The sequence below is a fragment of the Puntigrus tetrazona genome, chromosome 8 (assembly GCF_018831695.1).
Source record: "Puntigrus tetrazona isolate hp1 chromosome 8, ASM1883169v1, whole genome shotgun sequence".
Classification (NCBI taxonomy): Eukaryota; Metazoa; Chordata; class Actinopteri; order Cypriniformes; family Cyprinidae; genus Puntigrus; species Puntigrus tetrazona.
Window position 1 is genome coordinate 11,609,348 of NC_056706.1, and position 16,824 is coordinate 11,626,171.

The window sequence follows — 16,824 nt, forward strand, 5'->3', positions numbered from 1 at the left end:
TTAGGAGAGCAGTGTGAAGTCTTCAGTGAGCTGTAGTATGTATGTTATTGTCAGCATTTGGTGCAGATGCAGAGGACTGTGGGACGTGTTTTAAAAAAAAAATTATAAGCACTTAATAACATGTGAGAGTTTCTGAATGGTGGATGGGCTATTACTGAATTTGTGTATGAGGCAAATATGAGGTATGAGGCAAAATTACAAGAATGAACATAAATATACATTATGCAGTTGTTCTCAAATGCATTTATAGCTTAAACAGAGTGACATTATAGTATAGTATAGTATAGTAGTATAATTTAGCATCTCTAAAGTATTAAGTATTTTTAATAATGTATTAGGTTCTAAGCTCACTATTGTGATCAGTCATTGCCTAAACCTATATACATATTTAACATAAATACATTAATAACATTAATAACTTGATGAGAATAGGCATATCACTCAAAAGTTTGGGTTCAGTCAATTTTAATATATATTTTTTAATATTATAATTTTAAGTCTCTCATTCTCAGCAATTAAGGCTGTGTATATTTAAATACAATTAAAAATATTGTGCATATTATTATAACAAGAATTATATATATATATATTCATTATTAACTATTTTTATATGTCAATTTGCTCTCGTCTTTAGTGTCACATGATCCTTCAGAAATCATTCTAATATCCTGATCTGATGAACCATCTCTTATTATTTTCAACACTGAAAAAAGTTTTGCTGCTAATATTGTTTCGGGATACTTTTATGAATAGAAAAATTCAACAAATGAATGTGTTCATGCTGAAGTATTCATTTAATAAAAAAATTCTTAATGACCCTAAACATACAAATGATGGAAGTGTATAAAATATGCAACTAAAAATAAAATTGATTGGGCCAGTATAAAGACCCATTCCCATCAAGAACGCTAACTATAAAGACAACAAAAAAATGCAAAAATCATGCTTAATATTAAAGATTAGCAGGGTACACTACAGCTATAAATGTGCAGAGAAACAATATCGCTGGAAACCCTTTCCAAACATTTTTTTTCAGCTGATGAACAATAAAAATCCACAAATCAGAATCCATCCTGCTATAACAAGCTTAATAACTTAAAGCAGCAGACGAATGTGTGCTTAGAACAAACAGACAATATCATTTGAGTAAAACCATGAATGACTGACCCGAAATATCCTTAATTTTAAACACATGTGAACTTGTGGTCAACAACTAAAAATGACATTTCGTGTTAAACTGCGTGCGAGTGTTTTTGCTCCCAGTGTTAGCCACAGGACATAACAGGTGATAAATGAAGTTACTCCCCCTCACTAAAAAGACAGCAACAAAGAGAAAGAGCAGAAACAGATCAAGAGAGAGGGAGAGAGAGAATATTAAAGCGATATAGAGAAAGACTTTGACAGACAGAGAGCAGAGCGAGCTTGTGATGCCCTGCAGCTGAATCGAGCACCACTCTCATGAAACAAAGTCTACAGTGGGCCTGTGACACAACAGATACATATTTAATAGCTTTATGAATGATATGTGCGCTGTGAGCCCAGTCAGCACTGACAGAATAGCATGGGCTGCTCGACTTATATGCTATTAGTGGCTTTTTTGCTTCTCTTTCTCGTTCTTTCGTCCACAATGACAGTGTAACTCTTTTAAAACCACACAGGATAAAATGCCCCTGCTGTTTCAGGTCCCCCTCCTTCTCGCCCCCACACACTGAAACTTGGCACACCCATGGTGTTGCTGCATCAGAGAGGCCCTCCGCCACTCTTCTGCATCCCACACTGCACTGGGGCTCCAACCCACACCATGGCACCCTGCAGCCCTGCCACCCAGGGGAAGGTGAAAAGGAAGACACTGCTCGCATGGGGTGGGGTGGGAGGGGTTAACAGACTAGGAAGATGGAGAGGAGAATGTTCAGATGGGAGCTGGCAGGGAGCACCCTGGGTGAAGTCAATTTTGTGTTTATTGCTGATGATAAAGAGAAAGGACAGAGAGTGTGACTGATAAGAGACTTCTCATACAAAAATAGAAGCAGGAAATAAAAGCAGAACCAGGAATTAAACATGTTAAAAAAGAAAGTACACAAACCCGACTCAATAAACGAGCCGTTCTTGTTCAGATACTCTCGTTGCTTTGTTTTTTGTTTTTTTTTGTAAATGATGAAAACAATTAGTATTGTGCTAAGTGGAAGCACATAGATACTATGCCACACTTTCTCTGTATCCTATTACTATACTGTAAAAAAAAAAAAAAAAAAAAAAAAAAAAAAAAAAAAAAAGGTCCCCGGTTGCTTCTGTTCCTCTTATTATTCTGCTCTGTTTTGTTTGTTCTTCTTTCTTTGTTTGTTGTCTAATTTGCGTAGAGCAGGTTGGGAAGGATCCCCTACTGTTCTAGTCCTTAATGAGATAATAACGCTGATGTGAACATCTTGCTTGCTTGTAAGTGTGTGAATCCTTGCGTTTCCTCGTTCTTGAACACTTTATGGCATGCTGGTTGGTTAAGATCATGGTAGGCGGATATGAAAGGAAGTGACCTCAGCTGCTGGGATTCGTTACCCATTATCCTGTTCTATATTTTGGTTACTGTAAATTGTGAGGCCACAAAATAACAAGTACAAGTATACATTCATTTAAATCATATCATAAAATAGTAATTCTATGGACATTTTACGAACATATACATATATATGTATATGTGTGTGTGTGTAAAATGTCTTAATATTAATACATTAATATATTAATAATGCCTTAACAAAAATATATGCATTAATAATTAATTATTGATTTTGTAATTTAACAATTAAATTATTAAAGGTAAAGTAATTTCATTAATAAATTATATATGTAAAAATTTTAATCATGATGCAGTAACATATATATATATATATATATATATATATATATATATATTTATATATACACACACACACACACACACACACACACACACATACATATATATATATATATATATATATATATATATATATATATATATATATATATATATATATATATGACCAGATAAAGATAACCTCTTTCATATGACAGAATTGCAAAATTGGTCATCTGTGTGACTGACAGATCATTTGTGAGATGTAGTGTGTGTGTATGTGTCATTCAGTGACATGAGGCTGTATTAGGATGCACGGAGTCTCCGCAGAGGGATGGAATGACTGATGAAGGGTAAAACAAATACGGCATTAGGGAGCTGTTAAATAATGATAGTGAATGCCAGTGTATACCGACCTCAGATCAGCCACATGTCCTCAGAGAAAGAGAGAAAGCAGTGGGTGGAGAAATGTGCGTGTATGCTGGGGGGAGGGTCGTATTTCTCAACAAGTAATGCATATGTGTAATCATGAACTTCAGTTTCACATCTGACTTGCACATTCATTCCATTACAGGAGCAATTTATGGATAGAGAATCTGTAATTGCCACAGGCTCACTGGATGTCCTTTGGGTAGTTTAACCCACACATCTATGTGAAGGGTTAAGTGTGGCGGGAGACGTTACTATGTTCGGAGTTCTGCCTCATTTCTTCTTAACACAGTCTTACAAATGAAAAGCACGCTGGGAGCTGCCTGTTAGGAGCTGTCAAATGGTTGCATAGCAATTATCTGCTAACGAGGATTAATCGACGCTAATTTAGCTTTGGTTATTTTCAAAAAAAAAAAAAAAAAAAAGAATGTAAAATAATACTTTTTTCGTACAAAGTGCTCTCTTGGTGGCTCCTGTTGGCATGATTTCTGATCCTTGTTGTGTTTTTAAATACATAGTCAAACACCTGGGATTTTATGTAAATAGTGAAACAAGTATGAACAGCCTTTAAAATACTCTTTAAAAATGTCTTGTCACCATTGTTTCTAATTTGAGTGCTTATTTTTCTCAGGTTGAGGTGTGCCAGTCTGAGGGGAGTTGGTCCCTCCTGAATGGCAGACAAAGGTCTGTTGGTGGGACCCCTTGAGGGCAATACTCAAAATGGTGTCTGTTCATGACACCCTGAACGGCATAATGCACCAGTGGTAGTCGAGAACCTCCTAGTGTTCAAGAAAACAGTCACTTGCATGCATATCTTATCCTTTACAGTGCATACAATTTTTGTCATTTTATATTCTAAATTAACACCCAATACACCCATTGCAATGATAGGTCGTGATAACTATTTCTGTACAATGAACTATTATTAAAACTATCACTGTCCAGACCGGGCCATTAAATAAGCTTCGTGACCAAATTCCTTTATGCATCGAACAAATGAAACATCGCGCATCCTCGTAGTGCAGTTTTTTTTTTTGTCCAGTCCTCGATCATCAAACTGATTCTAAATTAGCACCCTGCTTTGGCTGTCTTTCTAATGATGGATTCTGTCATAGTCCTGGGATGTGTGAAAAAAAACGCGAGCATTGTAGAGCAGAACAGGTAGGTTACCAGAGCAACGGGTGCCAACCGTCCGCTCCGCCCTCATCCGGTACAGAACAATGCAAGAGCTTGCTTTGCTTTCCCCCAACAGAATAAAAAAAACATACGAGGCACGATGTTTAAATAGTTGAGCATTACACTTGCTCAGAATACGCTGTTTTTATTCAGCGTTTAATGTTTGTTAAATGTCGCCCTAAATGACACACTGATTGGCGAACGCGCGACTGTCAGTGCTTGAGATGGCAACAGCACTATGCCAAGTGGTCCACGAGTGCGGCTGAAGTCCCCCAAACACCCATTTCTCAGAACAAACCTATTCCTTTAGAGCAATATAGCTGTATTTAAACGTCCACCATCTCGTTTGCCCCTTAGGAAAACTCTCCGTGCGCGCCCCGGCATCCCCAACAATTGGGTACATGAGCTCGCCACACACGCGCTCCCGCCTCCAAAAGGTCCAGTGATATAGAGCAAAGTGAATAAAATAACGTTGTCTCAATCAACATTATCATGATTTGCTACAATAAAAAAACGGGCCACGTTGTGATTTTCTGTGACATCCCCATCCCGTCAGCAGGACAACGTCATGCCAATTCGTCAGATACCATTACTACACCGCCGCTATTGCTAAGAGGGACCGGCGTTGCTATGGCAGCCAGCTCTCAGAGTAAGACTGTTCTGCCCGGTTGGGGTGAGGGATGAATATGCTCGGTCAACCCGAGGTGTAAGATTGAAAAGTTGCGCACAGCGATGTGGGTTGAGCGTAGGTGGAATCAAACGAGCTCTGTCCCGAAGCATATTGAGACAGGGCTCCAGCATCAGCTGAACCATATTGAGAGTTAAAGTCACACAATCGCATACACACACAAACACGATTCACTGACATATATTCAACTGAAAAAAAAACACTTTACCGTAGACTTGACAGGGACGTACAGGACGGGCTTCCCCGATGGCTCTTTCTTGTTGTGCTCGCCCAAGATGTTGCTGCCGACCTGAAAGCCTTTGGACTTCACCCAGAATTTGAATTTGGCGTTGATGTGGCTGTTGTCGACATAGACACCGTCCGACTCCTCATTCTGTAGCAGGGTCTGCATGATTTTGTTGTATTTTCGGCGCGTCACGGTCTTTGTTTTACCCGAGTCTCCGTAAGTCCGGAGGCACCAGTCCTGAAATTCGCTGAACATCTCTGCCTCTAGCACGACGGGACTTCGGCTCCTTTTTGTTAAATCCGCGCATGGTTTCTTAGTTGCCATCCCTTCCTCTTTGTGAGCCGCGAGCCCCTTTTCGCAACGATCAAATGCAACTACAACGCCTGAAAACGATAGTAGACTCCCCCTCCTCTCCCTGTCCCGCTACGAGGATGATCGCTTCGACACCGGTGCTGGAGGTCCACCTCCGCTGAACAAGGCGAAAAAAGTCGTATTATGTGTGCCTGTTTTGGGCAGTCGCACACCTGTTTGCAGAGACGCCTCGCCTACTGTCCCAAACCGCAACGGCAAATGTCACTTGCACACATCATCCGCTGAGGAACTGAGAGAGGGGGCTGTCCTACCAAGCGGGTATCTCCCACCTGTGAGTAAACGGCTCGAGGACCAGAGCAAGTGGGGAAAAACCCCGAGGGTCGATGTCGTAAATGTAACAAAAACAAAACAAAAACACACACACAACCTTTCTGGTTCCAGGAAGGGGTAAAAAGAGCTTGGCGTGTAACAGACTTTAACGGACCACTTTTCCAACGACCGGCGCGACACAGCGTTCTAAAACGGGATGTGGCACAAGCCTGTTGATGTCATCCAAGCGCGAGAATCTCCAACAAAACGACTCTGATTATTTTACTAGCAGTGTTTAAAACAAAAATCGCTATGCGGGTTAAAACAGCCGCCGTCACGCGATAGGACTGTCCCACTCTTTCCACCTGTTTGAATCGGACCTGCGCGTGCAATGCTGCCGACACCACGCTAGAGACCGTCCCAAATTGACATTTCTTGATTAAAATCTTCAGGATTGACCAGCCACTGGCAGTTTTGTGACGGAAACGTCTTCCGTGGCTTACAATGAAATAAAAAGCAGCCTTAAAGAAGTGCTGCGTTTTCTTTGTATGTCAGTCTTTTTTTTCAGGAAGTAGACGATGCAGCGCGTGGACGCAGTGGTTACAAGGCGGGTAGGTAGCAGCTGGTGTCGCAATAAAGAGAAAAATTTCAGAAACAAATTAAAGGGAAAGGGATTTTTTTATATTTCTATTAATCAAAAGAGTGAAAATATTCTTATTGCGTATGTTATATACTAAAGCACATTTAACGAAGTAATCCACACTCATATATATGTATCAAGCATGGTTCAGATGTTTTTGTTCTCTTGTAAAATGACAATGATAAAACAATAATAGCAATGGGATTTAAGTCATCATTTTTGAGCAGTATAGTGATTTGGTAGTATGTTAAAGTAGGCTATCCTATTCTTAACAAAGTTAACAAAAACCACTAATTTATAAATATAAATACAATGAATATGTAGTGAAAATGACCAGAACGAAAAACCGTTTACTAGCCTAGCCTATTTAGAAATGTGTTAAGTAAACTAGTTTAAAATGATTTGTTTCCTTATTTTGATTATTTATTAACTTATGAAGATGGATTATGTTGGTCCAACTCTTATAAAAGGAATAGTTCACCCAATAAATTAAATTCTGTCATCGTTTACTCACCCTGTATGAATTTTTTGGTTCTGCCGAACACAAAGGAAGATATTTTGAAGAATGTTTTGTAACCAGGCTGTTTTGAGTCACTATTGACTTCCATAGTAGGAAATAAAATACTATGGAAGTCAATGGTGAGCCAAAACAGCCTGGTTACAACCTTTGTGTTTGGCAGAAGAAAAAAAAAAAAAAACATATTTGGAACTACTCGAGGGTGTCAATTTTGGGTGAACTATTCTGTGAACTTAATTGTTCAGGTAAAAAAAAAAGTTGTCAAATAAACATTGCAATTAGCTCTGTCTACTGAATATGAATATATTATATACTGATATTTATGATAGCAATAAAATAATAAATGGCTGTCAATTTCTAAATGGATCGTTTTCAGAATTATATAATTTGCAAATAAGCTTTCCAATTTAAAAATGTTAAAAAAATCATGTTTTTTTTTTTTTTTTTTTTATTCTGCATTCCATTGAATATCTATCAAACTGCATTTGGGTTGTTTTGATTAAATAATAACTAAAAGAAATACAGCTAACACAATAAAAACATGATTTATGAAAATTAATAAAACAACAAAGCCCATTATGTGTATACTTGTAAAGTTAGCTAATGTATCATTCTTGTTGTAGCTTAGGTTATTGTTATGCTGTGATATGTGTTTGGTGTGTGTGTGTGTGTGTGTGTGTGTGTGTCAAATGTGCTTAAAGCGTCCTCTGATGTCAGGCTCTGTGTGCATCTGGTCTGCTACTTTCTAATACGCTCTGTGACAGCATGCTCATCTTTGGTCATGTATGTGTACATATTAGTTGCATTGTGTTAGTGCGTGTCCCAGTATATGAGTGTTGGTATGTGAGCATCCTCTCTTTCTCTGTGTAGTGCGAGTGCTCCGGGGCTGTGTCGAGGACCATGCTGGGACTGCTGGTGATGTCGGCTGCTGTTGCTATGACAGCAGCTCAGCTCCAGCAGCTGAAGAAGCAGAACAGGCCGCCTGTATCTGCCCCATCCAGACTGCATTGCCTCACTCCAGAATCTTCTTTCAGTCCTAGAACCTGTTTTGAGTTCTAAAAGGTTTGCCTGGGTCTGGAACCATTTCAGCATTTCGGAATCCTCCCTGAGCTCTGGAATTCTGTAGAAAGGTCTGGGATTCGATGGATGAAGCTGACAGGAATGTGTCCCTTTGATGTTCTCCAATTCTTAAAGGGGCATTGCACCTTGTTTAAATAATTGCACCATGTTCATTTTGCCCAGCAGCTAGTATTGACTAGTCAGTTCCAATAAAATTTTTGACTGACAGCACTAAATCCTCTTTGATTGGCACAGCCCTGCATATCTGTCCCAGATGTGACTCCTTTAGTTTGAAAAGATATTAACAAACCAATTACCATCACAGGCAAGGCTATATTTAGATGAAATTGATTTTGGCAGAAAATGTATTTAAATCAATCTTTTTCTCTTTTTTAATCTTAATGAGAGTAATCTTGTTATTTTCTATGTAATAATATGTTTCTCAGAAGAAATATTATTTTTTAAATGGCTTGATAATGCATAGAATTTGTGCAGAGGTGTTTTGAAAAAAATCTTTTTTCACTGGTCTTGCAACTGTATTGCATTAACCCATGTAAAAGGAAAAACAATGTTGAAATATAGCAACATGTGGGCACATATCCAACTAATTACTTGATCTTTCCAACACCTTGAAGTGTCATAAAAGAGACATAATTTAAAGTTGGCTAATTAGTAACTATATCAAGTCAATTATAAACAAGATATCTAAGTTACAGTGATTTAGTAAGACAATGGTCCTTGAAATTAGGCATTTCACTGCTAAAAATAAGCTATAATAAATCAAGCTATATTTTTATAGAATCGTGTGTGTTTATATGCATTATAATCATCAGTACATAATAGTGGAGGAGTTATACATAAATCTATAATAATGTAAGAAAAAAGAGAAGAAATTCAAATAGTAAAATAAAATAAAATTACTATTATTTTTTGTTGACGTTACATATGGGTCATGGCTTTTTACAGGTAAATGTTGCATGAATGAGGGACAACCATTTTTTGGTCTCAAATATCTGCCTTTTGGAAAATATATAGTTGTTACACATCTTTCTTGACAAGTTCTCCTGAAGCATTTTTGCAAAGTTTGAGCTTAAGTTAAAGTCTGTTTCAAACCTATATTTTTTGATATAATGAAAATGTATTTAGAAATATCTAATTAGATTTTTCTTTTGTTGATGATTACAAATTTCAGATGTACCGAGTACAATTGTACAGATGTACGGAATACATGTGTTTTGGGCAGTCATTCCCCACTTGAAATGAAATTGTGTTATTTTTTCTTATAATAAGCCAAAATTAAGCTTACATAACTGTTGTACATAACCACTGTGGTGTACACCTCTATACAAACTCTTGCTGCAATGTGCTATTCAGGTGTGAATTTCTCTTAGTTTCATCATTTTGACCAAACTCAGGACAGAGATGTGCAAATTCCAGGTCCGACCCGTGATTGGTCTGTTTCGGGCCTGAGCATTCTTTCTGAGTTTGCAGATCAGCTCACATGACTAATCGCTGACAGGCAGGGAGGTTAAAAGCAGAGCTTACCCTAACATTTCTACATCATGCCTTCTGGCTATGATTGAATGTACTGGCACTGAAGCAAACACTCTTATTTTTGTCCTATTGCATGTATTTCTATAAGTTTATGTTCCAGTGTCATTCCTTTTCTATGTTTCTCTCTTCGTTTTGGCCACACGCACAGTGCGCACCACCAGCCTTTGGCTTCAGCATGCCAGGTTTCTGTTACAGCAACAAAGGGTGTATCTCACTCCCATTGAGAGCGTGTGTGTGCAGAAGTGAATGGGAGAGAAGGGATTACGGTGCCAGTGCAGAGGAGGCAGCCGTTTTGTATGGATGTGTGTGTGTGCACTCCGCTGCTTATATTTGCCGGCTCAGGGTGGGTGTAACTAAAGCTGCGCATTAGCTTAGAACTTAGCTGAGGAAAAAAAAACAGTCACCCTTTTTCTTTTAATCTCTCTTTCTTCTCTCCATTTCTCTCTCTCTTCCTTCTTTTTTGTCATCCTTTACCTCAGTTTCTTCCCATCCTTCTCTTCCGTTCTGTTGATCGCTTCAGTTTTCTCTCTGTACATCTACAACATCCTTCAGCACTCGTATTCAGTCACATCTGTGCGAATATAGATTTACGTTGTACATATACAAGCTACAGAGACAGCAATAAAATTTGATGTTAACAAGAGATAGATGATGTGTCATGTGGCTATAATAATGACAGTATATGAGCAACACAGAATCTCTCTTTTGTCCTTTCCAAGACCTTTTGACTTTCTTGACCTTTGCCCCTTTAGATTGGTGCCGGAACACCCTGCAGCCCGAATTACATCAGGATCAGCTGGTGGGATGAAAAGGAGGAGGGGGTGTGTGTATTTGTGTAGGGAGGGGGTTTATCATTTCACATTGTTAATAAGCCTCTCGCTTCATAATTAAACCCCCCTTAATACTCTCCCCTTCCCCCCCTCACAGGAAGACAATGATGAACCTTCAGCGATCGTCTCCATAACCCTGTCATTTAGAACTGGAGGAGGGAGGGAGGCAGGCGAGAAGCAATCTCTCCCCCTTCCAGGTCCCTCAAAGGGTCACATGACTCATCTGAGCCTTACAACGGCAAGCCTTGCTCTCTAACTGTGGTGATTAGTGTCAAGCAGATGTAGTCTCATCCTGCTTCTGAGATGTTTGGTGGGATGCACTCTGACTTTGTGTATAAATTAAAGAGAAGCCTTGAAGACTTCTGTCATCATTTACTCAGCCTGCTGTTCCATTCCAAACATACCTGTATGAAGATGATGTTGTATTGGATCCCACTGACTTCAATGACAGCTGATAATTCTTTAGAATATCTTTCCTTGTGTTCTGCAGAAGAAAGAAAGTTTGCAAGAAAATAACAGAATTGTCATTTCGGGGTGAACTATGCCTTTAATATAACTTGAAGTCCTTCTCCATTCATCTTATCCAGTGCCTGGTCTGTTTTGGTTCACACGCATAAAAATTCACATTTTACCAATCTAAGGGGACCTAAAAGAAAGCAGAGAGATAAAGAGAAAATAAGTGAGCAGTGCTGAATCAGATGAAGTTTAAATGCTGACGATGAACATTAATATTTCTTACTTGATGACTGATGAGGAGTTGACTGATGATCTATTCGCTGCTGCCACCTTAAGTCTGGCCATGGAACTTCACTCTCAATGCAGTATTTTTTTGTCTAAACGCTGCTGAACTAAACAGATACAAAGAATTGAATCTATACATTTACTTTTAAGGGAAACACTTTCAGAAAAATTACCAAGACGTCCATTTCTTATTTATTAAAATCTGTACTAAAGCAGACCACTGGAAAAGCACAGAAGGACTCTCTTGTGCTCTATTCTGAACAGTTTACAACAGCATCATCGAAGTAAGCAGCAGAATTAGACTTTAAAGCAGTGATATATTCAATTGAATTGCATCTTTTATTCAGTGTTGGATAGACTGTTTAACATTGTTGTTTCCAGTCATGCATCTCACTCAGTCTTTGTCTCCCTACCTCTGTCTTTCTATGCAGATAAGCCATGAATTCTTCAGCAGGTGTTAAATTGCTTGTACAGGGAGGTGGTCGGTCTGTTTGTCGTCCAAACTGAGGAAGAAATGGGGGGCAGGGAGCGAACATACGATCGCACGCAAGCAAACACACACAGACAGCCTCGTGGGACATCAGCGTAGGGTGGGCCAGGGCCTGGGCGTGCAGGCTGGGGGGCAGTGGGGAATGTCAGGACAGGAGAGCCAAGAGGCTGTTGGGAAACGACAGAATGGGCATGGTAACCATGGCAACGCAATTGGCCCAAGCACTTCGAGGCAACCGGTAACCAAGTAACAGGAAATGAGCAGTGAAAGGGGGAGAAGCAGAGACAGAAGATCGAGAAGAAGGGAGGTCTTCGCTAATGGGACAGGCTTGAACTCTTGATGGACAGTCATGATAATTGACAAAGCAACATGTTTGCATATAGGTAAATATGTATGTTTTCACATCTGTGTGCATCTTAAAGCCACAGCAGCTTCAACCTGCCTTTGTGTGGGTGTGTAGAGGGCACCATATGTGAAGACTGGCTAACTGACAGAGTCTCTGGACTACAGTATCTACAGTTCCTGACACCATTATAACAAACTGTGACAACTAGGACACATGGTGTTAGAAACAGAGAAACAGGGAAAGGTGTAAAGCCCACACTCAATAAGATAGATGATAGATAGATAGATGCGTTTTCAATGTAAATTATACTTGTTTTTACTTCCAAAGATTGTGCATATAGTAATAGTATTATACTGTAAACGAAGTCCCACCCTATTACTGTTCAACAAGCCATGCCGTTCTAAGGCAATGGAAAATACATTGCGAAGTTGTAAGGGTCCCTTTCCTGAAGAATGGAATCCAGAGGCCCCGGTCGAAGGTTAAAGCGAGTTCGGTCTTTTCTTTGCGTTTCTTCAAAAATCACTTATATTTATTAATCTTTTGCTTTTTCAATTTTAATTCTGACCCTTCACATAATTTTATCTGACTCCATTTTTCGTGATTTTAGTTATATTACAGACTCACGACACATCTGGGCTAGTCCAGGTCTTAGTCAGCGGCTACCCCGTAGATCGCTTACCTTAATGCAGCCATTTCCTCAATAGACTCAAAAACAGTAATTTTTTATGCGTTCCCTAAGTAATAGCATGCTAAGCCAGTTTGGTGGCCAGAAGTCAAGATCTCAAAAACGTGCCCCTGGCTCCATCCATTGATCATTGACTCACCCTAGCACGCCAACAATGCGGAAAACCACAGAAGTCACTAACCTACTAAAATAATGATTTCAGACAATATTATAAAGTTAACCAAGATTAACGTTTATTTTGCCAGGGAAGAAAAGTTTCAAAATTGGTTAAATTCATAAATATTTGCAGAAAAATAAATAAAAACAAACATAAAAGGTCGTTTTAACTGTTTTTTTATAAAGTACATACACTGTAAAACAAAAAAAATCCGTAAAAAATTTAGTAAAAACTTCTGTTTTTAACTGAAGGAATTTTCCATATTTTTATTTTAGAGGTTTTTTTCTTTAATTTTTAATGACGCATTGCATTGTTGGTATAAGATCCTTGTGGCGCGAACCGCGTGATTGATAAGCAAACGCCATTAATACACAGATTACTTCATTCAGATTCCGGAGAAGGATTAGTTTAATGCTTTTGAGGTAAATAAAAAAATAATAATAAAAAAATAATTTTAAAAAAAGTTTAGGATTTAGTTTAGGTTTTTTAGAATCTTATATGTAATGTAATGCCAATGTTGTATTAAGGTGCTATATCTTATTAGTTTGTTGAGACCCGTTGAGTTTAATTTAAAGTTACTGTTTTGCATGTCCTCACACAACGAATTATTCGATTTAATTGGTATTTGTGGAGATAATGTGAATATATGTGACTGTGCCCTTATATGGCAAGGTTTGGTGCTTTTATGTATGCATGTAGGTTTGTATGGTTATTTATTTATTTAGCTGCAGCTTTGATTTTATTCCTGATTTTGTGTTTTTCTTTTAATTAATTTGACTTGGTTTCTTTATTTTATTTATGGAGCTAATTGTTTTGACAGTGCATCACTAATATTGCACACAATTTTATTTAAAACACAACATTGTTTTAATGTTGCTTGCATGTATGCATGTTATTTAGTAGGTGTTTTTGAAAATTATTTTGCAGTATTACAGTCTTGTGCTTGTATTTTTATATGTAATACAAAAGCTATTGAATACATGTACCTGTAGTAAAAATAAATGTTTGGTTTGTGTACACGCGTTTCATTTATTGCACCATGTTTTTAGTATAAATAAAATTAGATATCTTAGCATAACTATATGATATATATATATATATATATATATATATATATATATAAATATATAATATAGAGCAATACAGATTTTAAGAGGTAAAACATTTTTAGTTAATGCTACAGAAGAAACAGTATGCCAAAGTTTCATAGCTTGCTGTATAACCATTAAAGGACGTAGGTAAATGGTACAGAGGAAGTACTGTAAATTTACTGAATTTTCAGTTTTTAAATTGAAGGAAATGTCCATAATTTTACCACAAAATGCCCAGGTAATTTTCTGCCAGCAAGTTCTCCGTTTTTTTACAGAATTTTTGATTTATGGTGTAGTATGGTATATGGAGACACACACTGCACTACTGGCTACAGAATCGCGCCTTGTTGTGTTTTGTCACTTTCCTTATATACTCAGACCAGACAAAGAGATCCCAAATTCAGTTGTAAAAACCTTTTGGTGTTTAGGTTCCCGTGCTCCAGGGTCACACCTGGCTGGAATGCTTTCAGAGACCCAAAAGGAGGACACACCTTCCGAACAGAACACAATTCTACCAAGTTTTTAATCTTTTTCATAAGATAAGTGATTACTGTGAAATTGAGACCAATTTGCCAATCGAGATCTTTCAGATGAGACCAAACATGAAAGTGAAGAACAATAGGTTCACAAAACACAAGACATGCCTTATTCTTAATGAACCTTAAGCCAACTCTTTTGGGCAGAAGGAGGGGAAGCAGGAAGAGCAGAGGTGAAGAGGGTTGTCGTAAAGCAACAGGGAGAGATGACAAAATACAGGTGTTGTTTACTCTCTTTTTGAATACCTTTTGTATCCTCTGGATAGTCTTTCTAAACTTTTCTGGTTTGTTTGTCAGACATGTTGGATTCGGCCTTATGATTGTTCAGATTGCATGTCAGTCAAACTCCTTGCAAAGAGTCATCTTTTATATTTACAAGTACACAATCAGGGTTAGCAGTATTTGTAAAATATTTAAAAACCAAGACTTTTTAAAACTTTCTTAATGCACTTTACTAACTGATAACAGTTAGGCCTATTTAAGGATCAACCTTGTCGTCTTGACAACATGCTCATAAGGGTTTTAGAGGCAAATATAGCTATGAACAACCACTCACTTATGATTCATATTACACAAAGACTTCTGTTAATTAAGACTGGCTTCTGTTAATTAGGATGACGCAAACATAAAATTATTTCTTCTGCAGGAGTAACAAGCTATCAAATGTTCCTCACACCAAATGTCACATAAACAACATGGCAGTAGTCTACTGAAAAACTAGTGGAACCAACAATAAATGAATGAAATGCAACAGACTGTATACGTTTCATTTTATCTTAAATAGCAGTACTGTTTTACTCATTTAAGACTAGAGCAGTTTTCATCATTTAAGACTAGTACAAAGCTTTGTAGCATAATTATTAATACAAGCATCAGAAATCCTGCTGCCTTTATGAAATGATCAGGTATAGACTCACTTCACATCTTCCATCTATTTCTAAAAGTTTGGTTATTTTATTTCGTTATTTATAGCACTTTTTAAATAATCTGTTATTCATTTAAACTGTTTTGCAGATCATCTCACAAAACAATATTTCTACCAGATTGAATGTTTTGATGTTAAAGATATTTTTTGCTGACAAGTAAGGGCAGAGCTCAGAGCTGCCCATCAGAAGGTTTATTGGTTCAAGTCCCACAGTGAGACGTCAGCCATCACTCTTGGGACCTTGACCCCACTTAGCTTTTTTTAATGGGGAATAACCTTACAATAGGCTTTTGCAAGTCACTGTGAGAGTTTACCACCTTATAGAATTGTAGGCTATATTATTTTCTTTGTACCATACTTACTGTAATCAGAGTTTATATTATAGCTTGTGTGTTAAATAGACTTTACATATAAAAGTGTGTGCATACAAAGTCTCTGTTGAGTGTGCATTCCTGTTTACTTAAGTGAAGCTTCGTGTGGAGCAAAGAGGTTGCCATGGCAACTCAAGGTCAGTGTCTTGGCGATGTGAGAGTGTGTGTTTGACTCCTGGGGGTGCAGTAGAGTATATGCGGCCGAAGCACAATAGGGATCCTGCAAAGGAAGTGATCTAAATTAGTGGTGATACATACTGCTGATATATTTAGATTTGTAATGATTTATAGTGATTCACCTCAACAACAATAATAATTGTTGTTGTTGTTGTTATTATTATCTTTATTAATAATGACCATTGCAATTACTAGTATAATTTAAATTTAATTATTACAATTAATAATAATAATGATGCTGCTGTTGATGATTTTGGGCTTATTAGGGTTGGGCTGTTTTCTTCTAATAAATTTTGTAATTTAGTATTGTATTATTATTTGTTTTATATGCACTCTTACGCTCTCCTAAACTCTTAGTATGAAGAATAAAAATAACTACCTTTTGTGCAGTGAAAGGGTTAAAGGTTGTGTTAAAGATTCTTCAACAAATGATCAGAACCTTTATTTTTCAACGAATCTTGTGAGCAAACAGATAAATGGCTGGCTGCATGTAAAGTAGCCTTTAAAAACAGACGTTGTAATGACAATGTATGTCCAATAGAGGTCACTCTGTGTATATATTAACCAGGTATTCTATACATTGTGCTTGCAAAGCACATTATTTTTTAAAGCAGGTGGGGTGACTAGGTGAGTGGAAGTAACTGGCTACACAATGGCCATGTGTTTGCCACATGGCTTCAAGAAAAAAAAAAAAAAAAAAAAAAAAAAAGTATTTGTAATTTTAAATGATGAAACAGC

At 37.6% G+C, this 16,824-nt stretch overlaps 1 protein-coding gene and 2 long non-coding RNA genes across 3 annotated transcripts in view; 1 reads left to right on the forward strand and 2 right to left on the reverse strand.

Annotated features, from left to right (window-relative positions):
- The window catches only part of nol4la (nucleolar protein 4-like a), a 36,110-nt gene extending 30,186 nt beyond the window's left edge, over window positions 1–5,924 (reverse strand). The window contains exon 1 of the mRNA XM_043246446.1: window positions 5,329–5,924. Within this exon, the coding sequence (XP_043102381.1) occupies window positions 5,329–5,670 (342 nt within the window). The 5' untranslated portion in view covers window positions 5,671–5,924. The remainder of the gene's footprint in view (window positions 1–5,328) is intronic.
- A 195-nt stretch (window positions 5,925–6,119) lies between these two features.
- Window positions 6,120–10,820, forward strand: LOC122350248. The gene is made up of 4 exons (XR_006251585.1): window positions 6,120–6,578; window positions 7,995–8,254; window positions 10,490–10,558; window positions 10,665–10,820. It is a non-coding gene; the product is annotated as an uncharacterized LOC122350248 (long non-coding RNA).
- Window positions 10,821–11,099: 279 nt separating this feature from the next.
- Window positions 11,100–11,858, reverse strand: LOC122350252. The gene is made up of 3 exons (XR_006251589.1): window positions 11,722–11,858; window positions 11,307–11,415; window positions 11,100–11,213 (listed from the first exon to the last, which is right to left on the reverse strand). It is a non-coding gene; the product is annotated as an uncharacterized LOC122350252 (long non-coding RNA).
- Between the last annotated feature and the right edge of the window lie 4,966 nt (window positions 11,859–16,824).